General features: G+C 45.7%; 1 protein-coding gene across 1 annotated transcript in view; it reads left to right on the top strand.

Moving 5' to 3' along the window:
* SLX9 (SLX9 ribosome biogenesis factor) overlaps nt 1-24,162 on the top strand; it is a 39,738-nt gene that overhangs the window by 12,311 nt on the left and 3,265 nt on the right. The window contains exons 3-4 of the mRNA XM_021532585.3: nt 19,661-19,729; nt 22,740-22,893. Coding sequence (XP_021388260.3) covers nt 19,661-19,729; nt 22,740-22,893 — 223 coding nt within the window. The remainder of the gene's footprint in view (nt 1-19,660; nt 19,730-22,739; nt 22,894-24,162) is intronic.

Below are 24,162 nucleotides of genomic sequence, written 5' to 3'. Positions count from 1 at the left end.
TCTTTAAATGAAATCGGATAGTACACCCCCCACCATCTTCTGGAATGTAAATACTACAAATAATTATGGCACTGTCTTTAAAGGCTAAGTGAGGTTGGGATTTGGAGTTCAGCATCACAATACTTAAAATGAATTATTTATTATGTAACATTCATAAAAGGCAGCTGTAGCACTGACTTTGTAGCCAGTGTTTCTGGGTGCAAGTCCTGGCTGGGGGCGAGTATCTCCCATGCACCTCTTACTGGAGATGCTTTACATGCTGTTGGCTTTTGGAAACGGTAAGCTGGTTCAAGACAGCTGGAATAGCAGGAATTTTTTTTGTTTTTTAGGTTTAGCAGCATCAACCATTGGTTTCCAACAGTTGACTGATTTTGGAAGGTCCTCAGTGGAAGCAAAGCTTCATTAACTAATATTTGCTCCTTGGCCTGGCATGGTGGAGCAGGTGGGAGGATTGGCAGGGGAAGGCATGACACCTTTTTCTCTTACCCACAGTGTGCTCTGTGTTTTGATATCCTGCAGGTTTCTTTGTCTCCCTATCCTATACCCAAAGGTGCAAAGGGACAGGTCCCTCAGGAGTTTGTGAGTGCCTTGTGTTCCTCAAATGCATGGGGGCTCTATCAAAGCAACATGTTCTTAGCTGCTGACAGTTTTGTAGCACAATTCTGCCCTGAATTATTTTTAGGGTGGCAATATCCAAACCCACAAACTGCTGAAATGGAACAACCTTCTTGATACTGTCAAAATGTTGTTCCTGGCAGAGTAGCTTGGATCAGTCGTGCCTCCTGGAGAATTCCAGATTGTGCTTTGGACTCCTGGTTTGGGATCCACCATGTAGCTGGCATTTCTTCACATCGTGCTGTGACACCTCAGCCAAGTCAGGACTAATAGGGAGCTCCTCATCAGGGAAGGAAAGCTGAACAAAGTCATAAAAATGTGAACAATGGCTCATAGCTCTTGGCAGCTCTTGGACCATTAAGTAAAATTAATATCCTGTCAGTGGGGTAAAAAGATTAAACTCTGTCTTATACCAAGTGAGAAACATGATGAGTCTGTAGGCGTGTGGATTACTCCATTGGACCGTGATCCATATTAGGAAATTAACAGGCACAGTGCTCATGCCACAGCCTTCTTCATGCAGAGAAACACTCTTCCTGCCAGCATCTTCTGTGCAATGCAGGAAGATTGCTGGCTTCCCTCATACAGTGCAAGTCTCTCCTGGGGACTATCATGCTATTTTGTTGGGGGGATAGGTGTTCTCAGTAGGTGGGTTTTTTTTGGGTGTGGTGAGCCTAAGTATTGCAGATACTACTTGGTAAGGGGTGTGTATCTTTTTCATCCAGGGAGCACTTCACAGGAAGGATGCCAGTCCTTGTTGGCCTTTAAGTGTGGGGATGCTGAATGAGAGGTTAAGGCATGGATGGGCAGTCTCAGGGTTTGCTGCTGCAGTCCCAGACTGGAGAAGATCAGGGCAATGCCAAATATCTGACAGCTCTGAAAGCTGACAAGGAGTGTCAGAGAAGCACCTACTCATGGTAGTCTGTTCCTTTGCCATCCCCTGTTATTTCTTTTAACATCATGGGTGTTCTCTCCACAGCTCTGTGCTGGCAACTGCTGATCTCATCTCTGCATGGGGTGGATGGGCTGGATACTGTAAATGAGACTTTATTGTCTGCCTGTGCTGCTGCCAGGCAAGAGCATCAAGTGCAAAGTGGCAGAGCCCTGTCACTTTTTTAAAATTTGGCTTGCTTCAAAATAGGTTATGCAAGGAAAATGTCATTCTAAGATGGAGAACCAATGCTGACCTGCAGAGCTGAAATGAAGTAAAGGTGAAGAGGTGATGGGCTGGAGGAAAAAAAACCCGACAAAACAGCTTCTACCTCTTCTAGAGGGGCCCAGACCTTCATTTTGCTTTTTTAAAATATTTCTTCTGCATTTAAGTGAGCCAAATGGATGTATTGGAGTAGAGAGGCTTGCTCTAAGATGTTTTTTGAAAAACACGTCTTGTGTGAGCATTGTTGTGGGCTAGACAAAGAGCCCCCTGGCAGGGGGCAAGCCTAGTTTTGTCAGGAGATGAAGGATTCTGTTGGAGGTGTGCAGTGAGGTGATGGTCCCAGGGGTCTGTTGGCAGTGGGATGGTGCCCTGTGTCCCTGGAGCCAGAGGAGGAGCAGGAGGGGGGTGTGGATGCAGGTCTGTCCAGGGGGAAGATGCTGTGTGAGTGTCTGTGTTGTGTAAGATGACAGAGCTGGTGATCCTGTTGGTGCCTCAGGGCTTGTGGGAGCTCTGAATTGTCAGCTGGAGCGGAAGAGCAGTTGAGACAGCACAAAAGCAGCAGCCACCAGAAGTGGCAGTGGCAGCTGGAAAAGATGGTGAAGCAGTGTTTGGACCAGTTCCATTTACAGTGCTCCCAGGAGGAGGGAAGGAGACGTGACATGCTTGGGCACTACCTGGAATGAGTGTTTTCATGGGCTAGGCTTGTTGAACTGTTTAATCAACATCACCACCATGAAAAAAAATCCATCAGAACTGGTAGTTCACTGTGTCACGTTTGAATGCTAGAACTAGTAAGACCTTTTCAAGGTTAAAATGCCATTATGATCACACAGAGACTTCATGCAGACATAGGATCACCTTGCTCTATCCTTTAGGGGCTTCTGCTTGGCAGCTTCAGTCTTGACCCTGTGGCGGAACAATTCCTTATCTATGGTACTCAGTTGTAAGTGCTGTGGTAAAAAAGCCATCTTGTTTCTGGTCTAGATATAAACCCTCTGAGCAGGGAAGGCTGTGTGCTCCTGTGGGGCAGGAGGGGGTGCTTGGGTTCAGCAGATGCTAAGCTGCAATAGGTGCTGAGAGTGGGCTCAAGTTCCATCTCCACCCCAATCACAGATCAGAAGAGCAAGGATATTATGCCTTGTACTTCACCAGGTGTTTATTTTTCCAGCTCTATTCTTCATATACTTCCCAATTTTTAAATCTGCTGTATGTGCCCCTAAAAAGGGGAACAATGGGAAGTGTTCTGCATTGCCAATCCTGCCTGTCAGGTGTTGCCTAGCTGAGCTGGGGGCTGCAGACCAAACATTTGCCTGGCACAAGGGAAGCTTTCCTGGGTATTCTCACCCTCCATACTTTATATTAGTGTTTTTGTGTGTGTGCAGCAGTTTATAAAGCCACCTGTGATGCAAGTGATGTTTGAACTGACTGATTAGAATATGACTGGATTGAGCTAATAATTCTTAAATGATATAAGTATGTAATAATTCTTAAATTATGTAAATAATGGAAGTTGCGGGTGTTATACTGGTTGAGTTTTGGTGCTCTTTCCTGTGTCTAAAATTACTTTGTAAATATTGCCTAAACAGACTATTGGGTAAAAGAAATGAATATGATTATATTTAATATGTGTCTGCTCAGTGGTAGAAGATGTGGCTGGACTTAATGTGTCCTCAGTGCTCCCCAAGTGCAGGTGTGTGGGTTTCCTGGCGTGTAGGAGCTCTGACAGCTGCAGATGGTGGGATTAACTCCTTGACGTATGGTTGTGCAATAGATAGGGCAGCATGGGGAGGGGACCACACTACACTAATCTGCCACACAGACTTTACAATCAAGGGCAAGCTCTGACATGTGATTACTTTTTTCATTTCCCTGTCAATGCATGGAGTATTGTGAGTGGGGAAACTAACTCACGCCACAGGGAGCCTGAGACCAGGCATGTTAAAGAATCCAAGGAGGAGTGCCAGGAGAGGAGAATTAATCAACAGTTAACACAGTGGAAATTTTGCCATGGTCCTAAAGCTCTGAGTAAGGTTCAGAGTAATTACTTCATAAGAAGAATTGATTGGAGCAGTCAGGAAGTGTCTCTAGAAACTCCGTGTGCTTTTCTTTTTGCTGGTGTGTAGGCATTGCCCAGCTCCTTGTAATTGTGAATGTGATGCCAGGTTCACTGAGCTTCCTTAGTACAGGGGCAGGAAAAGCACACGTGCCTCACCTCAGAGGAGGTATAGGAGCTCACAGCAGTGTCTGCACTCAGTGCTGTCCTTCCTGAGCTTCCACATTTATCTGCAGATCAGGTTTCTGGCATTGATGCCAAAAGTGTGAAATACGAGCAATGACTCAATTGATCAGAGCTCTTTTGCTTGGAAAAGAGCTCTGATCAATTGAGAAAAGAGGAGCTGATTAAGTCAAATAGATTTCCTTGAGAGACTAAACTTGTTCCCAGTGTCTTCCAGTGAGATAAGTGGGAATAAAACAAACTAGAAGATGCTGGGTTCAAGGTGGGCAAAGATCCTTCAGTAAAATGGCAGTTAAGTTGCAGGACACCTTGCACATAGTTGTTCTGAATTTCTGGCACCCACATGGATTCAAAGCAGATCTTCCAAAATAAAAATTCATTGGAGGTTCTGCATGCAGGCACTCTCTACAGGGGAATTACACAAAGCTGTGGTCAGGCCTGGTATGTTCTTAGCTCACTGGTGCTATTTGCTGGACACCAGGCTCCAGTTCAAATCCTCAAAGTGCCTTCTGTTAACGCTTTGTGAGATGCTGGTGTGTAGCCTCTGCCTGCGGCTGGCCACACAAGGTGGAGGCCAGGGAGGCTGCCCATGCGTGCTCCAGTGGGTGTTCCCTCCAGGCCACTTTCAGTGGATTTTTTTTGCCTCCTGATATATAAATAAATGGAGATGATATATAAATGATATATATATAAATGGAGATGGGGCAGAGTGGCTACCAATGTATAGCTAAGCAGTGCCAAAGTGGAATTTTTTGTTCCTGCCCTGATCCCAGTCCTAAATAAATTCATGCAGTCACTCTGCCCCTTGACTATTTTAGCATATAGTTGTCAGTACAGTATTTCTGTTGCAATTTAAAAACTGGAATGAAAGTGTTAAGAATCTGACCTTATACATGCTTTTAATACAATTCTGTGGCAGACCTGCTGGAACTGAGAACAGCCGATTAAAATACTTGCAGGGTATGAGTTAAGCTTTGGGCTTTTTTGCCTATTCTGCCTGTAACATTTTTGCAACAGCCAGAAAATTGGTATATCTTCCCAGTCTGTTCTGCAGTCATTAGTCTGTACTGACTTTCTTCTTTGTTGTTCCTGCTGTCCTTCAGATCCATCATGGTATTAATTGGTAGGGAAAGAAATGTGTCCACTGTGCATGGCAGGAATTTGCTGGCAATGCTATCTCAGGTTAAGTACAGAATTGTAATGTGCTGTTTTTTTCCTGTAAGCTACCAGGCATCTGCTCTGTGTTTTCTTGCTTCAAAATAGGATATGCAGGTATTGTCTGGAAAATAAGGCTTATGGCCAAGACTGGAAATGTTGCCTACTTAGGTCTAGGGAGGAGAGGAGAGATTACAGTTCAACAAGCAAACAGAGCAAGAATAAGGTAAGCAATAGAAATGCTGACTCTGCTGCCCTCAGAAAAGGGTAACTTGAGCCCCAGTGGTTGGGATACCACTGTTTGGAGGCCAGGAAAGAGCTGCTGTTTGGAAAGCAGAGGCAGGGATCTGTTAGGTCAGGGACTGATTGGATTAACTAGGGCAGCAATGAAAGCTCATCAGAAAGAAAGTGAGGTGGGGCAAGGCTTTTTTTTACTTCTCATTGGTCTTGCCCAGGGTCAGGCACTGGAAACTCCTTTAGAAGAAGCTGGAACTTTCTCTCTACCCCTTTGTCCCAGCAAAGGATATGTCTATGCTCCTGGCTTGGGTCTCACTGGAGCCTGGTTTCTGCACACTGCAGAGTCTTGGATCTTGTCCCAAGCCTTCCTTCTCACCTCATGCCCATTCATAAACCAGACCAGAGCATTGAGTCCTCTGCTGGGTTTATCTTCTAATTCTGTTTTCTTCTGTTTGTTTGCTTATGCTACAATTCAAGCTGTGCCTGTTTATTCCTTGTAAAATTCCCTTGTGCGCATCTGAAGGGAAGTTTCTGTCATGTTTGCATCTTTAATTTACGGGCACGTACTCCTGTCTGGGTATGTGCTCTGGGCCACACAGGGCAGAGGAGTGGCTGAGGGAGTAGCGCTGGTTTTATGTGTGTCCTGTGCTCTGTCATGTGCCTGGGATCAGTCAGGAATCCGCTGTTTGCAAACACAAAACACGTAACTTGTATGGCTGTGGCAGTCAGGATACAGAGATGTGTGTCTCCAAATGTTACGCATATCTGCTGTTTTGTTTTTTTTTTTTCTCGAGGTCCCTGTGGAGGAAAGTCTAGTGTCCAGACATCTTTGCATGATTTTTTTCATAGCAACAACTCTCCAAGAGCCAGGTCAGGCACTTTCTTGTTGTATGTGTCTGAAAGCTGCTGCATCCTTGGTGGGCTTGCACAGCCTCTTACCATCAGCTTCCTGATAGTCTTGAGCTGACAGTTTTTTGTTGTGTAGTCTTGTGGGCTATTCTTTTACCAAGCTCTCCCTTCTGTTTTTGAGGCAGAGGTGTTGACATCCCAGTACCCCTAAAGAGTGAGTAGGAACGTAAGAGAGGACTGTAGATATGGTGGAAAGCTCATTCCTGGAGCAGTTATCAGACCTCAGGAGGAAAGGAAAGGCACTTGTGCCACAACAGGCTAAACTATACAGCTTTAACTCGGTCTGTGGGGAAGAAGAGAAAGAAAAGATGCTGTAGAAGTGTTTATTGTATCTGTTTAACAGAAAGATGTGGGAGACACAGAATTCATTCCCAAAGCTTTTTATTCAATGTGTGCATCCGCATTTCTCTGTAGGAGTCCTCTGCCAGCTGCTTCCCTCCTTTACCTTCTGTCTAACAACAGGGGCTCTTCTGGAGTCCTGTGTCTGAGTGTGGCTGGGAAATCAAAAAAGTCAAAGTTGTGGTGTCGTGCCAAGTCGTGGCTCTGGTCATTTCCTTTCTCTCGTGCCACATGTTGCCTTTTTCCCAGTGGAACTGTGGCCTCTGCATTTTTGGCTGGCTGTTCTTCTAATTAGGTCCTTGTGAAGAGGCAGAACCCAGCTAAGAAATCTGTAGCTAAAAGTACTAAAGGAGAGAGTAAAATAGGGGAGGAAGGAGGATTTTTCAGGCTGTTGATGAGCTGGTGTTAGAGCAGGTCAAACCCTGCTGCTTGATGTTGACCCCTGAGCTGTTTCTGAAGCTGCTTCTGTTTTTTTGCTTCCAGGCTGCAATCAGAGTCAGAATTGTTTGATCAGGACATTTGTTTCTTCATTCTGATGGTCAGATATGTATTTCTCTAGGGTTCCTGTGTATGGGAGAACTGTGTTTGCAAGGTGAGGGTTGGGGTGGGTCTGTCAATGATTTTCATGTTTCTCTTGTTGCTCATGCCTTGGTTGGTGCTGTCACTGCTGAATCTCTAACTGTGACAAGATCATCCCTACCCACACAGAAGGCTTGGCTGGTGTGCTGTGTCAGAACAAGAAGAGTATCCAAACTGGGCACTCCCATCTTTTGACAGCAGTCAGCAGGGAAAACCTTGGGAGTATAAAGCAGCACTTTTCTCAAAATGCTTAGCTTGGCACTTGAACCATCCAGTGCCTAATAACTGTTACAAAAAACAAACTAGTGAGCTGCACGGGTAGAAAGCTGTAGGTACCACCAGTGCCAAATCCATTGAGTGCCCCTGTTCCTCCAGCTGTGAGACGCTCTGCAGACATTCCCTCTGTCCTTGATTGTGAACCTGTCCTGAGGACTTGGGAGTGCTTGTGTGCTCATTCATTTCAGGCTGGAATAGGGACAACAGTTGGCCTAGAGATGTGCTGCTACTGATGAATTTGAACTTCTGTCTGAAATAGATTGTGGCTACTTTAGACCTTGGGATTGAAGTCTGAAAGATCAGTCCAGCTGGCTCACAGAGCTCCCTGTGCTCCTGACCATGCATATCCCTTGGTTTGGGTTAGCTCATGAAAGAAGCAGGAAGCTGACCTGGTGCAGGGGAGTTGGGTTTGTGTGTAGGACCTGGGGGAGGTGGGGTGGAAGAACCAACAACAAATGCTTGGATAAGCTAAGCCAAGCTAAGCTCTCATTTACCAGCACCCTGAGCTGCTGTGGAGTCTGCTTGCAATTGTCACTGTGCCAAGTTTCCAAATGTCACGTGTTGATACTGCCCCTGGTATTGATACTGCTTCATATTCCACGTCGATCTTTCCAGGGGAAGCAGCCCTGGCTCTGTGTCATTAACATGGAAGTCGATTACAGTTGATTTATTTTTTTTTCCTTAGTTCCATTAGAGCCAAGCAATCCAATATTGCTTTCAGTATTCCCTGGAGCAAGTCAGCACTTTGCAGACCTCTTCCCTGCTCCCCAAAGCACCCCCTAACATCCTGCCAGCATCACTGCAGAATTTGAGAGTGTGTCTGCAATCCCTTTAGCAGTAGGTGGGGCATTGGCATACAGAGACCTTGGACTGGTGTTCTGGAGATGTTGCCTGTACAGGCATGTGGTGGAAGAGGCTGCCAGTTTGCAAGGAAAGCAGATTGACTGAACAGAGAATTTATTAAATTAAATTGGGGCTCCTTCCCTGATGTGTGGCCCAGCCAAGGGTGAGGGCTGCCTACCTTAGGTGTGGCAGAATACACTCAGGCTTTTTGACTGTTGACATGTTTTTTTGGAATATGTGTTTTGGTGAAATCACAGCTTCATTGAACATGCTAAAGCACTATTTCTGATTAATCGAACTTTTTTTGAGGAGTTGAGGGGGAAGCAGAGGTGTCACATCTCAGCTTCCTTGCCCTTGAGCTGTGCAGCTCTCTGAACAATGGTGGCAGGGTGGTCCTTCCTACTGATGGAGTATCCTCTCTGATGAAAAGGTAGCCTGAGATAACTACTTGGCAGTGTTAGGGCCATCCAGCAAATCCTTTTCCTTAGGTCTGGATTGCAGTACACCCTTTAGATGCTAATTTAGCAAATCTCCCAAAAAGAAGCAGGGAAACTGTTACCTGGGAAGAATACTTTTATAGATCTTCAAATGTTTTTCCAGGATTTCTCATGGTTTTGCACATGTATCCTTGTATTTCTGGACACTTGTGAAGAAGGGAGGGCTTCAGGAATAAATTTTAGAAGTATTTTCCTACTTTTCCTACTTTGGGCAAGTCCAAGTCCATATTGGTATTGGAAGAGTTGTTACCATGGGAGATGGAGGGGCACAAAGAATCAGGCTTGAATGTTATTTTTGGGTCAGCTATCATGTTTCAAGTCATAGGTTAAGAGTTTTTTGGAAAGCACTGATTGGCATAAGCACAATTGCTTCTGAAATGGAAGTTGCTGGAGTGAAGTATTTGATGCCCTTCTAGCAAACTAGATACTGAGGAAGTAATGGTAGGGGGAAATATCTCCTCTCCCAGCTCTTCTCTGCCTTTTGCTGTACCCCTGAATGCTTATTCCTTCTCAGCTGATGGAAGGAGAGGATCTCTCCAATCTATGCTATGTGCCCTGTGGAAAAGAGAAGGCTTTAGTGAGTAGATGCTTCAGGTCACCAGGCTAGGAACAGAAATGATCTTCCTGCCAGCTCTTTTCCCTGTCTGCCCAGGTGGGCTCTCTGTGGGCTTTGTTTATGCTGTGGCAGCCCCACACCTTTCTATTGGAAGGCAAACCTCACTGAACATTTAATGGTGTCCTGTGGGTGTCCAGCTTCCTTAAATATCCTTGTTTCTGCCCCTTCCCTTGCTGCTCTCACTTCTCCCCTTTTTCTCTCTGCAAGAGCTTCATCCTTACGCTCCTGTCATTTGAAACTGATTTCAGCCAGTTTTGACAGTCTTCTCTTGACCTTCATGGCTCAGTTCTTCCTCCTTCACTGTGGAGATGTTTGTGATGTGATCTCTTTTCTCTCTGTGCTGCTGAAGCTCCTGTATGTAACTCCCACTTACTGCTCATCTTCTGATGGTTTTGGTTTTACCCTGGAGTTACATATCTGCAGAGTCTACTCAATGCAGTTTCTGGCTGGCATTGTTGCCTGGAAATATAATTAAGTATTGATCACTGGGCATTCAGCAGTCAAATGAGTTAATATATTAATTATGTGTAAGAGTCTGTCATTCCAGTAATGTTTATTACCTACTGGCTGGCACAGTGCATGTGTGTGTTAAAGAGGAAGGGTGCAGATGGACCTTGGAGTGGTGTTTGCTTTCTCTTTTGCTTTTAATGGTTATGAATCCCTTGACTAGTGGTGCTCTGGGCACTGCTGTTTTGCTGGTGCTGTTGTTTCTTGGCTGTTCCAGCTCATTGTTCTCCACTGATCATACATTTTCAGAAGCCTTACACTGCCTCAGTGGTTACTTCCCAGGAAGCCAGGCTGGAGTAATCCCAGTTAACATCTTGCTTCTGGGGACTTCCTGGGAGATGGCAGTGTCTCCTTTACTCACACTATCTGCCAGTGGTTGACCTGATTCAGGAGCTGAGTAGCTACTGGCTGGAAGATGTGTCTGTCTGCCAAGTCTCTACATCACAGAGTGCAAAAACATCCCCTTGTCCTCCTTGCTCCCTGGTGGTCTCCACTGCTCTGACTCCCACCCTTTCCCTACAGAAGGGGTCTATTGTGGATATGTGGCTTAATATGGAAAAAAATATTTCCTGTGAAATCTTGCTACCAGTTCACACTGGATTCTATCCATTAAAATTCTTTAAAAACCTCTGGCCAAAGGCAGCTTTTAATAGGAGCTGTGTGATTAACCTGAAACAGTTCCTGCCAGCTTCCCCTGTGCCACAAGTGGTGTAAAACATCACATAGCCTCTTCTCAGTGAGTGTGGTGGGAGATTGTTCACGTGTCCAGAGAAGGGCAGCGGAGCTGGGGAAGGATCTGGAGCAAAAGCCTGATGAGGAGGAGCTCTAGGATGGGGGCTCAACCTGGAGAAAAGGAGGCTCAGGGGGATCATCTCACTCTCTACAGCTCCCTGACAGGAGGGTGCAGCTGGGTGGGGCTTGGGCTCTGCTCTTAGGGGGCAAGGAAATGGCCTCATGTTGCATCAGGAGAGGTTTAGATTGGATACTGGGGAAAAGTTCTTCACTGAAAGGGTGGTCAGACATTGGGAGGTGCTGTCCAGGGCAGTGGTACACTCACATCCCTGCAAATGTTCAGAAGGTGTCTGTCGTGCTTAGGGACATGGCCTAATGATGGAACCTGCACTGGTAGGTTAGTGGTTGGATTTGATGATCTTGGAGGTCTTTTCCTGCTATCCAACCTAAACTTCCCCTGACTCATCTCCCTGCCCTTTCCTCGAGTCCTGTCACTGGTCATGAGAGTAAAGAGGTCAGTGTCTGCCCCTCTGCTTGCCCTCAGGAGCATGTTGAAGACCACAGTGATGTCTCCCCTCAGTCTTGCCAGGCTGAGCAAAGCAATCTGAGGCACTGCTCATAAGGCTTCCCCTCCAGACCCTTTCCCATCCTTGTGGTCCCTCTTCAGAAGCTCTCTATCAGCTTGATGGCTTAGTTTGTTTTGTGGTGCCCAAAACTGCACACAGGACATGAGGTGAAGCCACAGCAGTGCAAAGCAGAGTGGGACAATCCCTTCCTTTGACCAGCTGGCAGTGCTGTTATTATTTTATTTGTTTTATTAGTTTCTATTCTTTCCCCAACATTTTGCCATCAGGTACAGTGTGCACTGCCTGTGCTTAGCAGGATGGAAGGGCTGAGCCCTGCGATTGCTCCTGCCTCTTTCTCCAGTTCCATCTGAGGAAAGGTCCAGCTGTAGCTCTTGGTACTGCCTGCATCCCTGCCTTGTCAGATGATGGAGGGAGTGGTTCCTGCAGGCATTTGTTTCACCAAGTTGCACAGTGAACACAGTCTGGTTGCCTGTCCTTCCTCATTTCAGTTAAAGAAATTATTCCAGATGATGCAATCTGTCTGAATCCCTCCATGGCCTGTTTTTTCCCAGGAAAATGGCTTTGAATGCTAAACCTGACTCCAAGAAATGAGGGAAACTGGGTACTTCTACAAACAAACAAATGGATCCATGGAATATATTTTGTGTGGGAGTGGGGGGAAGGTGGGGCACTGCCCATAACAGATCCTGGTGTTTCCTGTAATCCCTGAGAAACAGAAACAACACAACTCGTTCTGCGTGATGTCTCATACCTCCTCCTGTGTGCAGCTGGTCTGCTGCCAGTGCTGCAGTGGCACTTGACAGTGACATATTTGTCTGTCTGCCTTGGAAGTCTGTCCCTCTGTCCTCTCAGCATCTTTAAATCCATGTTTTGTTTCCCTCTCTTCCCTATTTTTTGTCTGTTCTCTCACCTTTCCCCAGCACCGCATCAGGCCACTGCTTTGGCTTTGAGGGGAAATACAGAAAATACAGCATAAAATGCTGCCTGAGGCAGGAGTGGTTGGAGCTAGATGATCTTTAAAGGCCCTAACAACCCAAATCTGTGATTCTGTGATAAAGTGCAGTGTGTCCACTGAATCCATCCATTGGGAATGTAATAGCAAGTACAGCTGAGCAGAGCTACCTCCCTGAAGGTGCTGAAAGAGCATATATGAAGGCATAGGTGAAAGAAACACCAGGTGCCAAAAACAGTATGAGAGGGTTTATAGGAACCAGTGGCTGGAGATGGAAAACTTCCCTAGGGAATGCCAGTTTAATTGTCTACTAGCTAATATGCAGTTAAAAGACAAGGAAATTCTTGCTTTTTTGGATAAATTAGAAGCAGCAGATAGAATCCAATAGTGTAACTATTTCAGATGTAGATCTTTCACTGTGTAATATTGCAGAGATGTTGAACTACTTATTTTAGAAGCTTCTCAAAGGATAGGGTAGTCAAAGGTAATCTTATTAGCAGAAAAGGAAAGGATATTTTGGGGAAAATCTCTTTCAAATGCAGGCCTGCAAGGCATTGTCAAAAAGCATAGCAATGTTTCAGTATTCTGCCTCCCTTAGTAAGCCCGAAGGAGAGAATTTACCCATTGCTAAACATGAATTACTCCTGGTCTCAGAATAAATCTCATTCCAGAGATTGGTTGCTGTTCAAGCATTTATAGAAATGGTGTTCTGTTCTTCTCACTGCCTTTTATTGAAACTACAACATCTACACAAATAGCTATGGTGCGTATATCTCTGTTGCTGAAATATACATTTTTATCCTTGGTGAAAGGACTCTTGCCAACTGTCCAAATTGTGCTGCAGACTCACTGGAGTCTACTTTGGTGGTCCATTTTGATCAGATAAAGCAGGTTCTTTAGGACTGTGTGTAGTCAGGTTTTGAATCTTTCCATGGGCGGAGATCATAACCTCCTGACAGTTTAAAAAAATCATAAAAATTATCCCAAAACCAAGTGGTTCACTGTGTGCTCCTTGTCTCTTGTCACTGAGCACCACTGGGAATAGTCTGTGTCCCTCATCATCTTCCTTTCCATCAGGTATTATGCACATTTATGGGATTTCCTTTAGGCCTCTTTTCTAGCTGTCTCAGCCTCTCCTCAAATAAAAGACATTCCAGTTCTTTAATCATCTTAGTGGCCTGTACCTGGATTAGCTCCCATAAGTGTGTGTCTCTCTTGTCCTGGGGAGCCCAGGAGGGGATCCATCATTCCAGATGTGGCCTCATGCATCCAGATGTGGGGCTGAGGCACTAGAGAGATCCTGTCAGACCTGCAGGAGCAGGGAAGCAGGTATAGTGGGTGTAATCCCAAGGAGGATCACATTGCTTATCTGCAAAACTTCTGCTAGGGCTGGGTGCTGCACCTCTGGGAAGGCTGGCTTTGCCTGTGCTCCCAGGGAAGCTTTTTCCCAGGAGTCTGATTTTGAACACTATATATCCATATAGATGTATTCCTCCATCTTCCCCTATGTCTGAATTGCAGCAGAGGAAGCTGCCTTAACTGGATGGCAATGCTTAATGCCACTGTACAAGCTCACCAACTTTTGTTCTTCAGGAATATCTTGAGCCAGTCAGTTTTGTTTCCTCTGGGTGAGGGAGGGTCCAGGCTTCCCTGGTGCTGCCTGGTGCAGCATTTGGCCTCAGCCCCACCTCTGTATTTCCTGGAGATGTTTCTCTTGAGCTTATACATGGGGTGGTGGAAGCAAAGAAAGCATGGTTAGTTCTCCTCTCTTGAGGGGGCTGGGGCTGTGAAGTTGCCCTCAGAAGCCTCTGGTGGGGTTTCTCTGCTCACAGTGTTCAGGCAGGCTGTTGGAATACTCAGGTTTCTTGGCTGAGTGTGGAAAATCCAAGGTTGCTGCAGACCTACAGCTCGCTGTACCAGCTTGGCTGCAAGAAGACTTTGCTGTTCATACACTCACAGAATTGTTAAGGCTAGAAAAGCTCTCTAAGACTGAATCCCACCATTCCCCCTGCACTGCCAGGTGTGCCCCTAATCCATGTTCCCAAGTGCCATATCCACACCCCTTTGGAATGCTTCCAGGGATGGTGCACTGATGCTGTAGTCTCTGCTGCTCTTGTAGCTGAGTGACCTTTTGTAAGTCTGGAAGCTGCAGAAGAGCTTGCTGAGAGCTGCTGGGCATAAAATTAAATTCACTGTGATCACAGGTTTTAATTTGTTTATGGGGCTGCACAGAGAGCAAATATATGCCAGTGATAGCAAGGAAAAAGTCAACTTCTTGGCCATGCCATTCCTTGACAAATGAGAACATTTGCACTGTGTAATTTATGACACTTCTGGTGAACTCTTTTCGTTGGAAGAAATGTACACACCCTTGTTGCAGATACATGGAAAAGGGTGGGTGGGGTTAAAATACCTTTCCTTATAAGCAGACTCATTCTCCCAAATCTGGGAAGCCCTGTTGCTTGAAGGAGATCACTCCTGGTCTTGGAAAGTCCCTGACATGGCATGTGCTTCTCAGGGCACCTGTCCATGGGTGAGCCTTTCTGCATTTGTTTTGTGAGCTTTGAAGTTTTCCACGTCAGGGAATAGTGAGACCTGTCCTTTTTTATTTATTTATTTTTTTAAATTTTTTTTTCTCCTTTTTTCTTTTCCCCATGGCAGGGGTTTGTAATGAGTTAGTCTTTAAGGTCCCTTCTAGCCCAAACCATTCTATGATTTCTTTGATTCCTTGAGCCTGAAATAGCAATATGAATCTCCTGTCTTAGACAAGGCATTCTGCAGTCCTTGGCTGAGAAATCCAGATTCCCTGTGGCATTTCAGCCTTGATTATAAAAATAACCTTCAGCTGCACAAGTGGCTTTAAGAGCAGTGACACACTAGGCCACCCTGAGCATCCTCTGTGTGCCTGGCTGTGACTGAGCCTTCGAAGGGCAGCCTCTCTTCTGGGGAGGGCTGCTGGGGAAGGATGGGGACCTAAAATGGACAAGGCCTTGGGCAGAGGAGGAAAAGGAGGTGCTTTTACCTTGTGGAAGGGGCTGAGTGTGCCAACAGCATTTCAGATACCATGTGTAAGGACAAATTTTGTCTGTGAGTGAGGTTGCCTTTTGCAGACTGCTGTGCACGTTGTGACTTCCCGTCACCTCCCGAGGGGACGTGCTCCCCCCTCTAATGGAGCATCACTTGTGTGCTTCTGTGAGCTGAGGCTGAGCTGGGCTGCCCTGGGAGGCCTTGTGCCCTTGCTGGGGCTGCTTGGAGCCTGGGGATGTTTACCAGGCCTGACAGAGCCATGACCTTGGTGTGAGGACATGAGCCGCACTGCTGCTCTGGGTTTCCAGTGGCTTGGAAGTAGGCTTTGCTTCAGATAACCAGGGGATCTGAAGGGGCAGGGAATGCAGATCCCACTTTTTTGTAGGATGCCTTTTGTTATAGATAAGTAATGTAATAGTTGGCTCTCACAATTAAGAGATAAATATTATACAGATGTATAGTAATGTAATTGTAATGTCATTCCGCAGTCCTCTTTCCATCCCCCCCTTGTAATAGCCTTAGCAGGCAAGATATTTAGAGGAGGCTGGCTTGTTACCAGGAGGTAACATAACACTTGACATCCAGTCAAGATGTAAAAAGTAGTCTCCACCGATGGATGGCAGGGAAAGAGTTGACTGACAAAACTTTCAGAGGAGATAAAGATAAAAAAGGCAAAGCATCTATTCTGTAGAGGAATCATGGTGGGGGGGGGGGGGGGTGTGCTGCTCCCAGCACTGCAATTTTTCCTTATTCAGTCTTTTGTTGTAATTTTTGTCAAGGTTTAATAAGCCTTTTGAAAATTTTAAAAGTGAGGGTTGTTTCTCACACCTTCCATGTTGGGGTGGGAAGAGTGTGTGCATGCTGGTGTAATTATTAAATGTGAACAAAAATAATGTATCTTGTTTTAGATGATGAAAAGCAAATGCTATATCCGTGGAGAAACCTGCCCTGGCGCAGCAGGAGCTGGCACCTTTTCCTCCAACACTGGATCCCAAACCTGCTCAGGATGCAGCAGGGCTTGGACTGGGCAAAACCTAAATGGGTTTTCTGTGCCTACACACTGGTATCAAGCTGTCCGTGGGGGCTCCCCTAAGAGCAAGAGGACAAAGAGCTTGGATACAGCACCCTGCCTCTGTCCTTGCCACCCCCAAGCCTTGGTGACACTAGTGACCCTTGTGCATCAGAGCTTTTGGGAGCAGTGGAGCTGGAGGTCACTGACCGGGAGCTGTTGGTGGGATGAGGGCAGGGAGCTGTGGAGCATCCTGTCTGCCAGAGGACATCGTGGCTGGCTTTTTGCCTGGCCCGTGTTGTCCCTCAGCTCTGTTCCTAGAGGAATGAGAACACCTTCAGGGGTGGTGCACTGACAGCTGCCAGGTCACAGCACTGTTGTGTGTGCCCCAGGAGACTGTCCTTACCATTTCCCAGGCTCCTTCATTGGACAAGAGCAGTGCACAATTTACAAGTGACACTATGTAATTTTAAAAAAACAAACCCAAACCACACCCAATATTCTGCTTTTGGATGCAGTCTGACATCCTTCATTAATTCATCCCACAGCTGTAGGCATATGCTCATTGTTGCTGTTACACAACTGAGGCTAAAATTAAAACATCTGTTGTTATTTAACTTCAGTTTGCCAAAATACTATGTTTTGAGCAGCAACAGCTTTACTCTTATGCATGATTGGGGTTTTGGAATATTCATTACTGTTATATGTAATTTCTTAATGAAGCTGCAGGAGGAGCTTTGCAGCAGGGAGCAAATGCCTGGTGCTGAAGGACCCTCCTCTGTCCATGTGGCAAGTGGTTTGTTGAATATTTCTGGTAATGGCCAAATGCTCCAAGTAATGTAGTTTCCTGGAACTGTCAAACCCTCTTGGCTGCAGAGCCAGAATTAAATAGTGGGATCTTGGGGCAGGGAAGCCTGTAGTGTTACAGCTTTAACTCACTCCAGCTTCTTTCTGAATGCCTAGAAAGGATAAAATGGGGATTTCTCAGGTAGGATTTATAGATATATTTAGTCTAAGAAGTTCTTTATGAAAAATAGTCACATATATATGTGTGGGTGTGTATATATATATATTCTATTTTTATTTTTAGTCTGAGTCCTTTCCCAAAAAACCCTCAAGATTTCTGAAATTAAGGAAGCCATCCTCAAAAATCTGCTTTTCTGTCATGAAAGCAGGATCCTGAGGATTGCCAGGAGTAGTACCAAATGCTTGATGTAGGTTGCAAAAAGCTATTGTGTTTTTTTTTAACCTGTTTGTATCTGGCATGTCTTGTACTGCACAGATCAGAAGGAAGAAAGAAAAAAGCATGTTCTCACTAAAACAAATAATTGTCAAGTTTATAGTATGGAAATTATCCTTAGTTAATGTGATGGGGTTTGCTCACCTTTTCCTTAGCTAATGTAATGGGGTTTGCTCACTTTTCCTCCATGCATAGGGTTTCAAAGGCAAGTGTTGTTAAATTACCTGTGGAATGGGCTGGAGAGGGGGATTCAAACCTTCCTGATTTCACAGGAAAATAATTAAAATGATGCTGTGGTTTGGCTTGCTCTCGGGAGGTGCTTGCAAGCTAAATAAAAATAAAAGGCTACCTTGGGGACAGTCTGTGCTGTTAATTAACTAGCTAAATTCTGCCTTTGCTGTTCTCCAGTGGCTTTCCAGTGGTTTTGGCACTCGACATCATAACTGGAAGCTGCCAAACACAACTTTGCACCTTCAAGCAGCTGAACAACCTTCTGAGGGCAGGCTAGGATATGGAAATAGGAGTGTCTAGGGAGCCAAGTGATGGAGAAGGGCAGGAATTGGCTGCTGGCACAGGAGGGATGCAGCTCCTTTCCCTCAGGCACCCTCTGGTTATCTGTGGCCACCTTCCCCCAGCTGGCAGCAAGGTTGGGTTCCAGCCAGGAAAACAGCTTTTTGTTTCCTTAAATATTCCACTACTGTTTTGGGGAAAAAAACACCAATCCAAACCTGAATTGCTGTTATTACTAGAGTTGGCCAGCTGGCTGAGTTGGGCCTTTTTATTTTCATTAACAAAAGCTGCCAGGCGATGTTTTTCCAGTGAAGTCATGAGTGTGTTTCCAGATGAGGGGCAGATCTTCCCAGCATTGCCATGGCTGAAATTTGGGCAGGCTGGAGCAGCTGTGGTGTCCTGTGCAGGCAGCCTTCTGGAGATCATTGGGGTGGGATAATAATTCCATAATAATAATAATAATAATAATAATATGTATTGATAATTGACTACAATTCATCCTTTTTTTCCCCTGAAACCATGAAAATGTGGGGTGATGGGGGTGGGCGTAACTCAGATTTGGTTATTGGACCATGCAATTTGTTCTTTCAGCATCTGCTTTTATACCACAACAAATGTGGTAAGTGCTTTTTGGGAATTTATTTTTCTGGGGAATGAGGCCGTGGAAGCTCCAGCTTCATTCTCCCCATCTTAGAAACTCAAAACATGGTGGTGGTTGTTGGTTTTGTGGGAAGGCAGCCTTGGTCCCAGCAGGTTTGTTGTGTTCTTAAGAAATTATTAAAGGATGCTTTTGTTTAAATCATCCTAGAGGATCTGTAGCTTCAGATTAGTTATCCTTAGTGAGTTGTTTTCATAATTGTACTGAATTCCTTTATTCTCTTTCTTTGGAAGGGGAAAAAGAGGTACTTTTTCTTCCCCGGGCATAAGAATAAGCTAAAGTGACTGGCATGATCTCTGGGGAGCTTGTTATTCCATTGGAATTCTGGTATTTCCAACACATTCAGGAGAAAAGTTGGCTAAAGTCAATTTTGTTTTAAACACGTGAGATAAGATATAATTTTATAGCACTTGCAACAGAACTCCAGTTAAAATTTTCGTGATAGTATTTTACTTTATATTGGATAGCAGTGCTCAGCAGCTACTTTCCAATACTGAATTTGGTAAATAGTAGGTACTAGTATTTTTTACAAACTGCTAGTGACCAGCTACTCCTTAGGGCTGCCTTGGATATATTTCAGAATTTCTCCTTGTGAGGGTGGGGAGGCCCTGGCACAGGTTGCCCAGAGGAGCTGTGGCTGCCCCATCCCTGGAAGTGTTCAAGACCAGGTTGAATGGGGCTTGGAACAAGCTATTCTGGGGCCCACAGCAGGGGGATTTGAAATGGGATGAGCTTTGAGGTTTTTTCCAATCCATACCATTCTGTGATCCTATGCTGATGATCTGATCTACTTATGTGTTTCTTGTTTTTTAATTCACAGTGAGGAAGTTTTGGTTCGTTTGGCTAAAAGTTGGGGTGCAGGGTGGGCTCTGGATCTGCCTGCAGCCTGCCTGCCATGCCAGCAAGTTCAAAAGCATGAAGGGTTGAACAGAATCTGTTATGCAGGAGCCAGGCTCCATCTCTTGTCTTTTCTCTTCTAGGTTTGGAAGAAAAAGCAGTACTTTCCAAAAAAGAGAAGATGAAGCTGAGGAAGGAAAGATGGCTGCAGAGTGAGTATTCCTGTGACATGCTATCACAGAGCATAGTTCTGATGGATCTCTGTACTCTGGGTTTGGTGATGGTGCTGGAAGAAGCTGAATGCTTCTCAGAAATCTTCATCCCTCCCCAGCACTGGAATAAAAGTTCCAGGTATTGTTTCTCAGTGTTTAGCACCAAGACTTAGTCATTGCCCTGGTTCTATTTTTGATTTTTTGCCATATGTAATATATGTGACTACATAAACCCTTTGTTTATCCAGAAGGGCGCTGTGCCCGTGTAAGTTTAGCATATTTTTCGATCTTTTAAAACTCTGGTTCAGATGTGAGTAGCTCTCTAGTGGAGCTCCTCCTCGCCCAGGAGCCATAGGTGTGGCAGGACAGGCTGGAGCTGAGCTCCATGCTGCCAGCAGCTAATCCCAAACCTCTGTGGTGAGACCCTCAGTAAGGGCAAACTCTGGACACTGCTGGCTGTGTTACTGCTCTTTCCCATGTGCTACAGGTCAGTGAACCCACTTAGCAGACAGTCTGGCCTTTCTCAAGGCAGTGAAATATAAGCTAAACAAACCCAGCCCATGGCAGAAAAGCTTCTCTTTTCCTATTTTTGCTTTGAGTGTCTTAGCACAGTAGAGGACTATGCTGTCGTACCCAGTGTGGCAGAGGAATTCCTTGTATCATCTGAAGCTGTTCTTGGGACAGGCTTTTCTCCTAACACCTTCTTGGCCAACATAGTTGCACACAGACTGTGTTTGGGGCAGAGGGATGTGGCTTTCTGCTACACCAAATGATCTCTGTTCCTGAGCTCTGAGCCCAGGTTCATAGAGCTTTGATTTCACCAGCTGCACTGAAGATGTGTCTGACTGTTCTTAGATAAAAAGGTATGAATTTAACACTCATGGGTGTGAAGGAAACCTCCTCCCAGACAACCAGCCAACAGCTGCTGAGTGCCTGGACATCTTGCTTGGACACAGAACACAGATGGCTGTGCTAGTCAAGGTCAGCTGCTTTGGAAAAGCCCAGGAGCAGGATCCCTGCATGGTTTTAATCCAGCCCTCTTGATGCCTTTGTAGCATCAGTCTTTCCCAAGATCACAAGTGCTATTTTGGCCCTGCTGTGGCCTCTTCCCCTTTCTCTTGGCTCTGAAATTACTAAGATGAGGGAATACGTGTGAAATGCAGAGTCTTTGCTTTGAGGAGAACACTAAGACAATAAACTCCAGGCTAAATTATCTGTCTTAGGAGATACTAGATGTTAGAAGTGCTTTACAGGCACAGAAGTACCTAAAACCTCTGACAGTTCTTGTGGAGAAAGATCTTCTTTTCCCCCTAAAGAGAAACCAGCTTGGACTGCTGAAGTTATCACTACATCTGTTTTCCTAAATCTGAGCTTGTTTCTTCTTGTCCCAGGGCTGCTTTTGTGACAGTGGATGCCAAGATCCTGGGAACCAAAGATCAGCCCAGTAGTACAAATGCAAAACTTTATTCCATTCCAATAAGTAATCTTAGGAGAGACTAGAGAGGGGAAAAAAAATATGTAATGCTTCAGACATCAGAAGTATGCACATTTAAAAATACATATATTGCATGGCTCCTTAGATGAACAAGACTTCATAGGAAAAGAATTTGGGATGTTTGTGCAGAATCAGGTGTCTGAAAATTTTCAGCACATAATGTTTATGAAAGCACTGAAGTAGTCAGCTTCATAAAACCAGACCAAAAAAAGAAGAAATGCAGAGCAGAAAGTTGTGTTCTTGGCAGGGATTGCTGTGAGGAGAAGTGTTTCCAATCCTGATTTGTCACAAACATCCATGTACAGCAGAACTGCAGTTCATGAAAATCTGTTGCTATTCGACTCAGCTGAGCTGGAGAACAAGCAAGGCGAAGGCATTAAAGGAGCAGCCACAGAATTTGAGTTCCGCTTCCTTGACTCTGGGAGCAGGATTAGACCCAGGATTGTGGTCTGTAAGTGGGACTAGCTGCTTTTGTGCTCCCACCAAAAACACTTCTGGCTTCTGTGGCCGTGCTGCCTTGGGAGCTGTTGGCCTCCCTGTGTCACCAGCTCAGCCCCGTGGCTTCTGGCACGCTGACTTGTCCACACGAGGAGTTGGTAGCTCAGCACTGAGGCTCATCCTTGCAGTTGTCCAAGGATGCTGTGGGTCAGCTGGGGCATCTTGGAATTCAGCTGGAGGCCTGTAGCAGTGCTGGGCTTTTGTGGGCTGTCCTAAAGGACACATTGTGCTGGTGCTCACCTGGAAGCTGCTGGCTCCGAGAAGCGTGGGTAGCTGTGGGACTTATTGCCACATCAGGGAGCCTCAAGGACTGAGGCAGAAGCTTATGGCTTTTACCTCCTAAGACAAACAAGGAGACAAATGTAACATTTGTGCAGCTTTCTGTGCCTACCCCCTTGTCAGAGCTGCTGCTGGGAGACTGGGAAACCTGGTCCTGAGAAAAGCCATGTGCATCTGCCACTTGGTGCAGTGCTCTTCCAAGGGTCCAGTTCATCGAGCATCTGAGTGCTTGCATTCCACAATGAGTCATGAAGGTGGAGCCTCGACTTGCTTCAAACTAAGTAAACAACTGACATTAAGTCCATCTTTTCTGCCCGTTGTTTGGTTCCAACAGCAACAGAGAACAGGGCTGTCCCTGTTTAAGGCCAGATTTGGAGTTGACTGTGTTTGGGTTGTCCCTTCCGCATTTGTTTCCCAATTCCATGCAAGGTCAGTGTGGTTTTTGCCACACCAGGACTGCTGTGCTGTTTTACTGGGAGCAGTGAACAGTGTAAGGGATGGAAACAGACAAAATCTGGAAATTTCATTTCCCATTGCAATGTCAGAAGGGATGTATATAGTTACAAGCAAATACATCACTGGAAGGAATGATCCAGCTGCATTTTGTTCATTTTTTCCCTGGTTTAAATCACTTCTGGCTTGTTGTAAATGGTAAAACAACTTACGAATTTCATAGCTCAAGGGTTATCTCCTGCTGGTGTTTCCCCTTCTTCCAGTAATGCCTTGTTTCTGACACAGAAATAGAAAGTGTGAAGATGGCCAAGCAAAAGCAAAAAGCGGAAGCGAAGCGGAAAGCAACACCTGTGGTGGGAGACATGCAGCCCTTGATGGAAGCCCTGCCTGAGCTCTCTTACCTGAGCACAGGTGGTGGGGGAAGGAAGCCTCTCAAAAGGTATGTGCCATTTGGAGATGGGCTCTGTATTTCCCATATTCCTGCAGGGTGAAGGGGCCTTCAGCTCAGCTTGTAGCTGCAGGCCATGCTCAGGAGAACAGGGTCTCATTCACAGCTCTATTTTAACCATTTTTATGCTTCACCTGGCACAAGAAAAAAAGATGAAATGTGTCTTCTGAACCCACAGCTGAGAGGGGAACCATATTGCTTGCATGAGGCTTGGCATGAGACAGGCTGGGAGCATCCAGATGTCCTGGGAGCTGCAGGAGTGGCACGTAGGTGTCCGTGTTGTAATGCTGCTGAGCTCACCTGCTAATGTCTTTTGGTATTGCAGCCTGACATTCCAGCCTTCCAGGCCTTCATCCAGGCTTTGTCCTGAGGCACTTCAAGCCTTTGAGCAGTGCCCTTTGTGCTGTGGCCAGAATCTTTGTTTTGCAGTGTTACTTGGGCCAAGAGCATGTCTGAGTTGGCTGTTCCCTGTGCACTGTAAGCTCCCTCTCTCCCTATCTCAGACCTTTGCCAAAAGCCTCTCCTTTTAGAAGCCCAAGTTGGCACAGTGGAGGAGGGACTTTGACATGGGATGATGTCACCTACCCTGCCTGTGACCTGCTAACCCTAAACCACCCCCCTTGGTACTGGCATGGAGGAGCTATAGGCTCCTCTTCCCTTTGCTGGCTTCTGGCTTCTTGAATGTCTGTATAGGAGTGTTTGAAATAATCAGAGGAGGCCTTTATAGGATTTGAATCATTACAGAAAGGAAGGGTAATACTCTAGTGATTTGTCAGCAGTATTAATAAAAGATTAGATTCTCTAGGAATTTGATCTCCTGCAGGGTAAAAGCGCATTACAGGGAGGTTTTTATTCTGCTTTATAATGAATGAAGGCAATGAAGTGTAATGAAGCTGAGCTGCTAACAGGGTGCAAGTGAACAGGCAGCATGCTGGTGGTTTTGAGGGGAAATCCAGCACGAAATGTACTCCAGGATAACTTTCCTTTAGGCTTTGTCACCCTCTGCAGAGCTGCTCACCTCTGAAGGGACTGCCATGGTGCCTTAGTGGGACACGCAGATGTGGCAAGCCCTGCTCTGGTGACCAAGGGCTGCAATCCAGCTTGAGGAAGGATTTTCCTGAGCTTCTGTGAGCATTCCAGGCAAACTAGGACCAGAAGTTGTTCCTGTGATGAGCTGTTAAAAATGAGGAGAGGAAAATGAGCAGGAACTGACTAGAGGTGGGTAATGGAAATAAGTGACGTGAAGGAACATGAGGCAAG

This window comes from Lonchura striata, chromosome 7, assembly GCF_050655825.1.
Source record: "Lonchura striata isolate lonStrDom1 chromosome 7, ASM5065582v1, whole genome shotgun sequence".
Taxonomy (NCBI): Eukaryota; Metazoa; Chordata; class Aves; order Passeriformes; family Estrildidae; genus Lonchura; species Lonchura striata.
The sequence above is the reverse complement of the archived record's forward strand: the minus strand, read 5'-3'. Positions and strand labels throughout refer to the sequence as shown.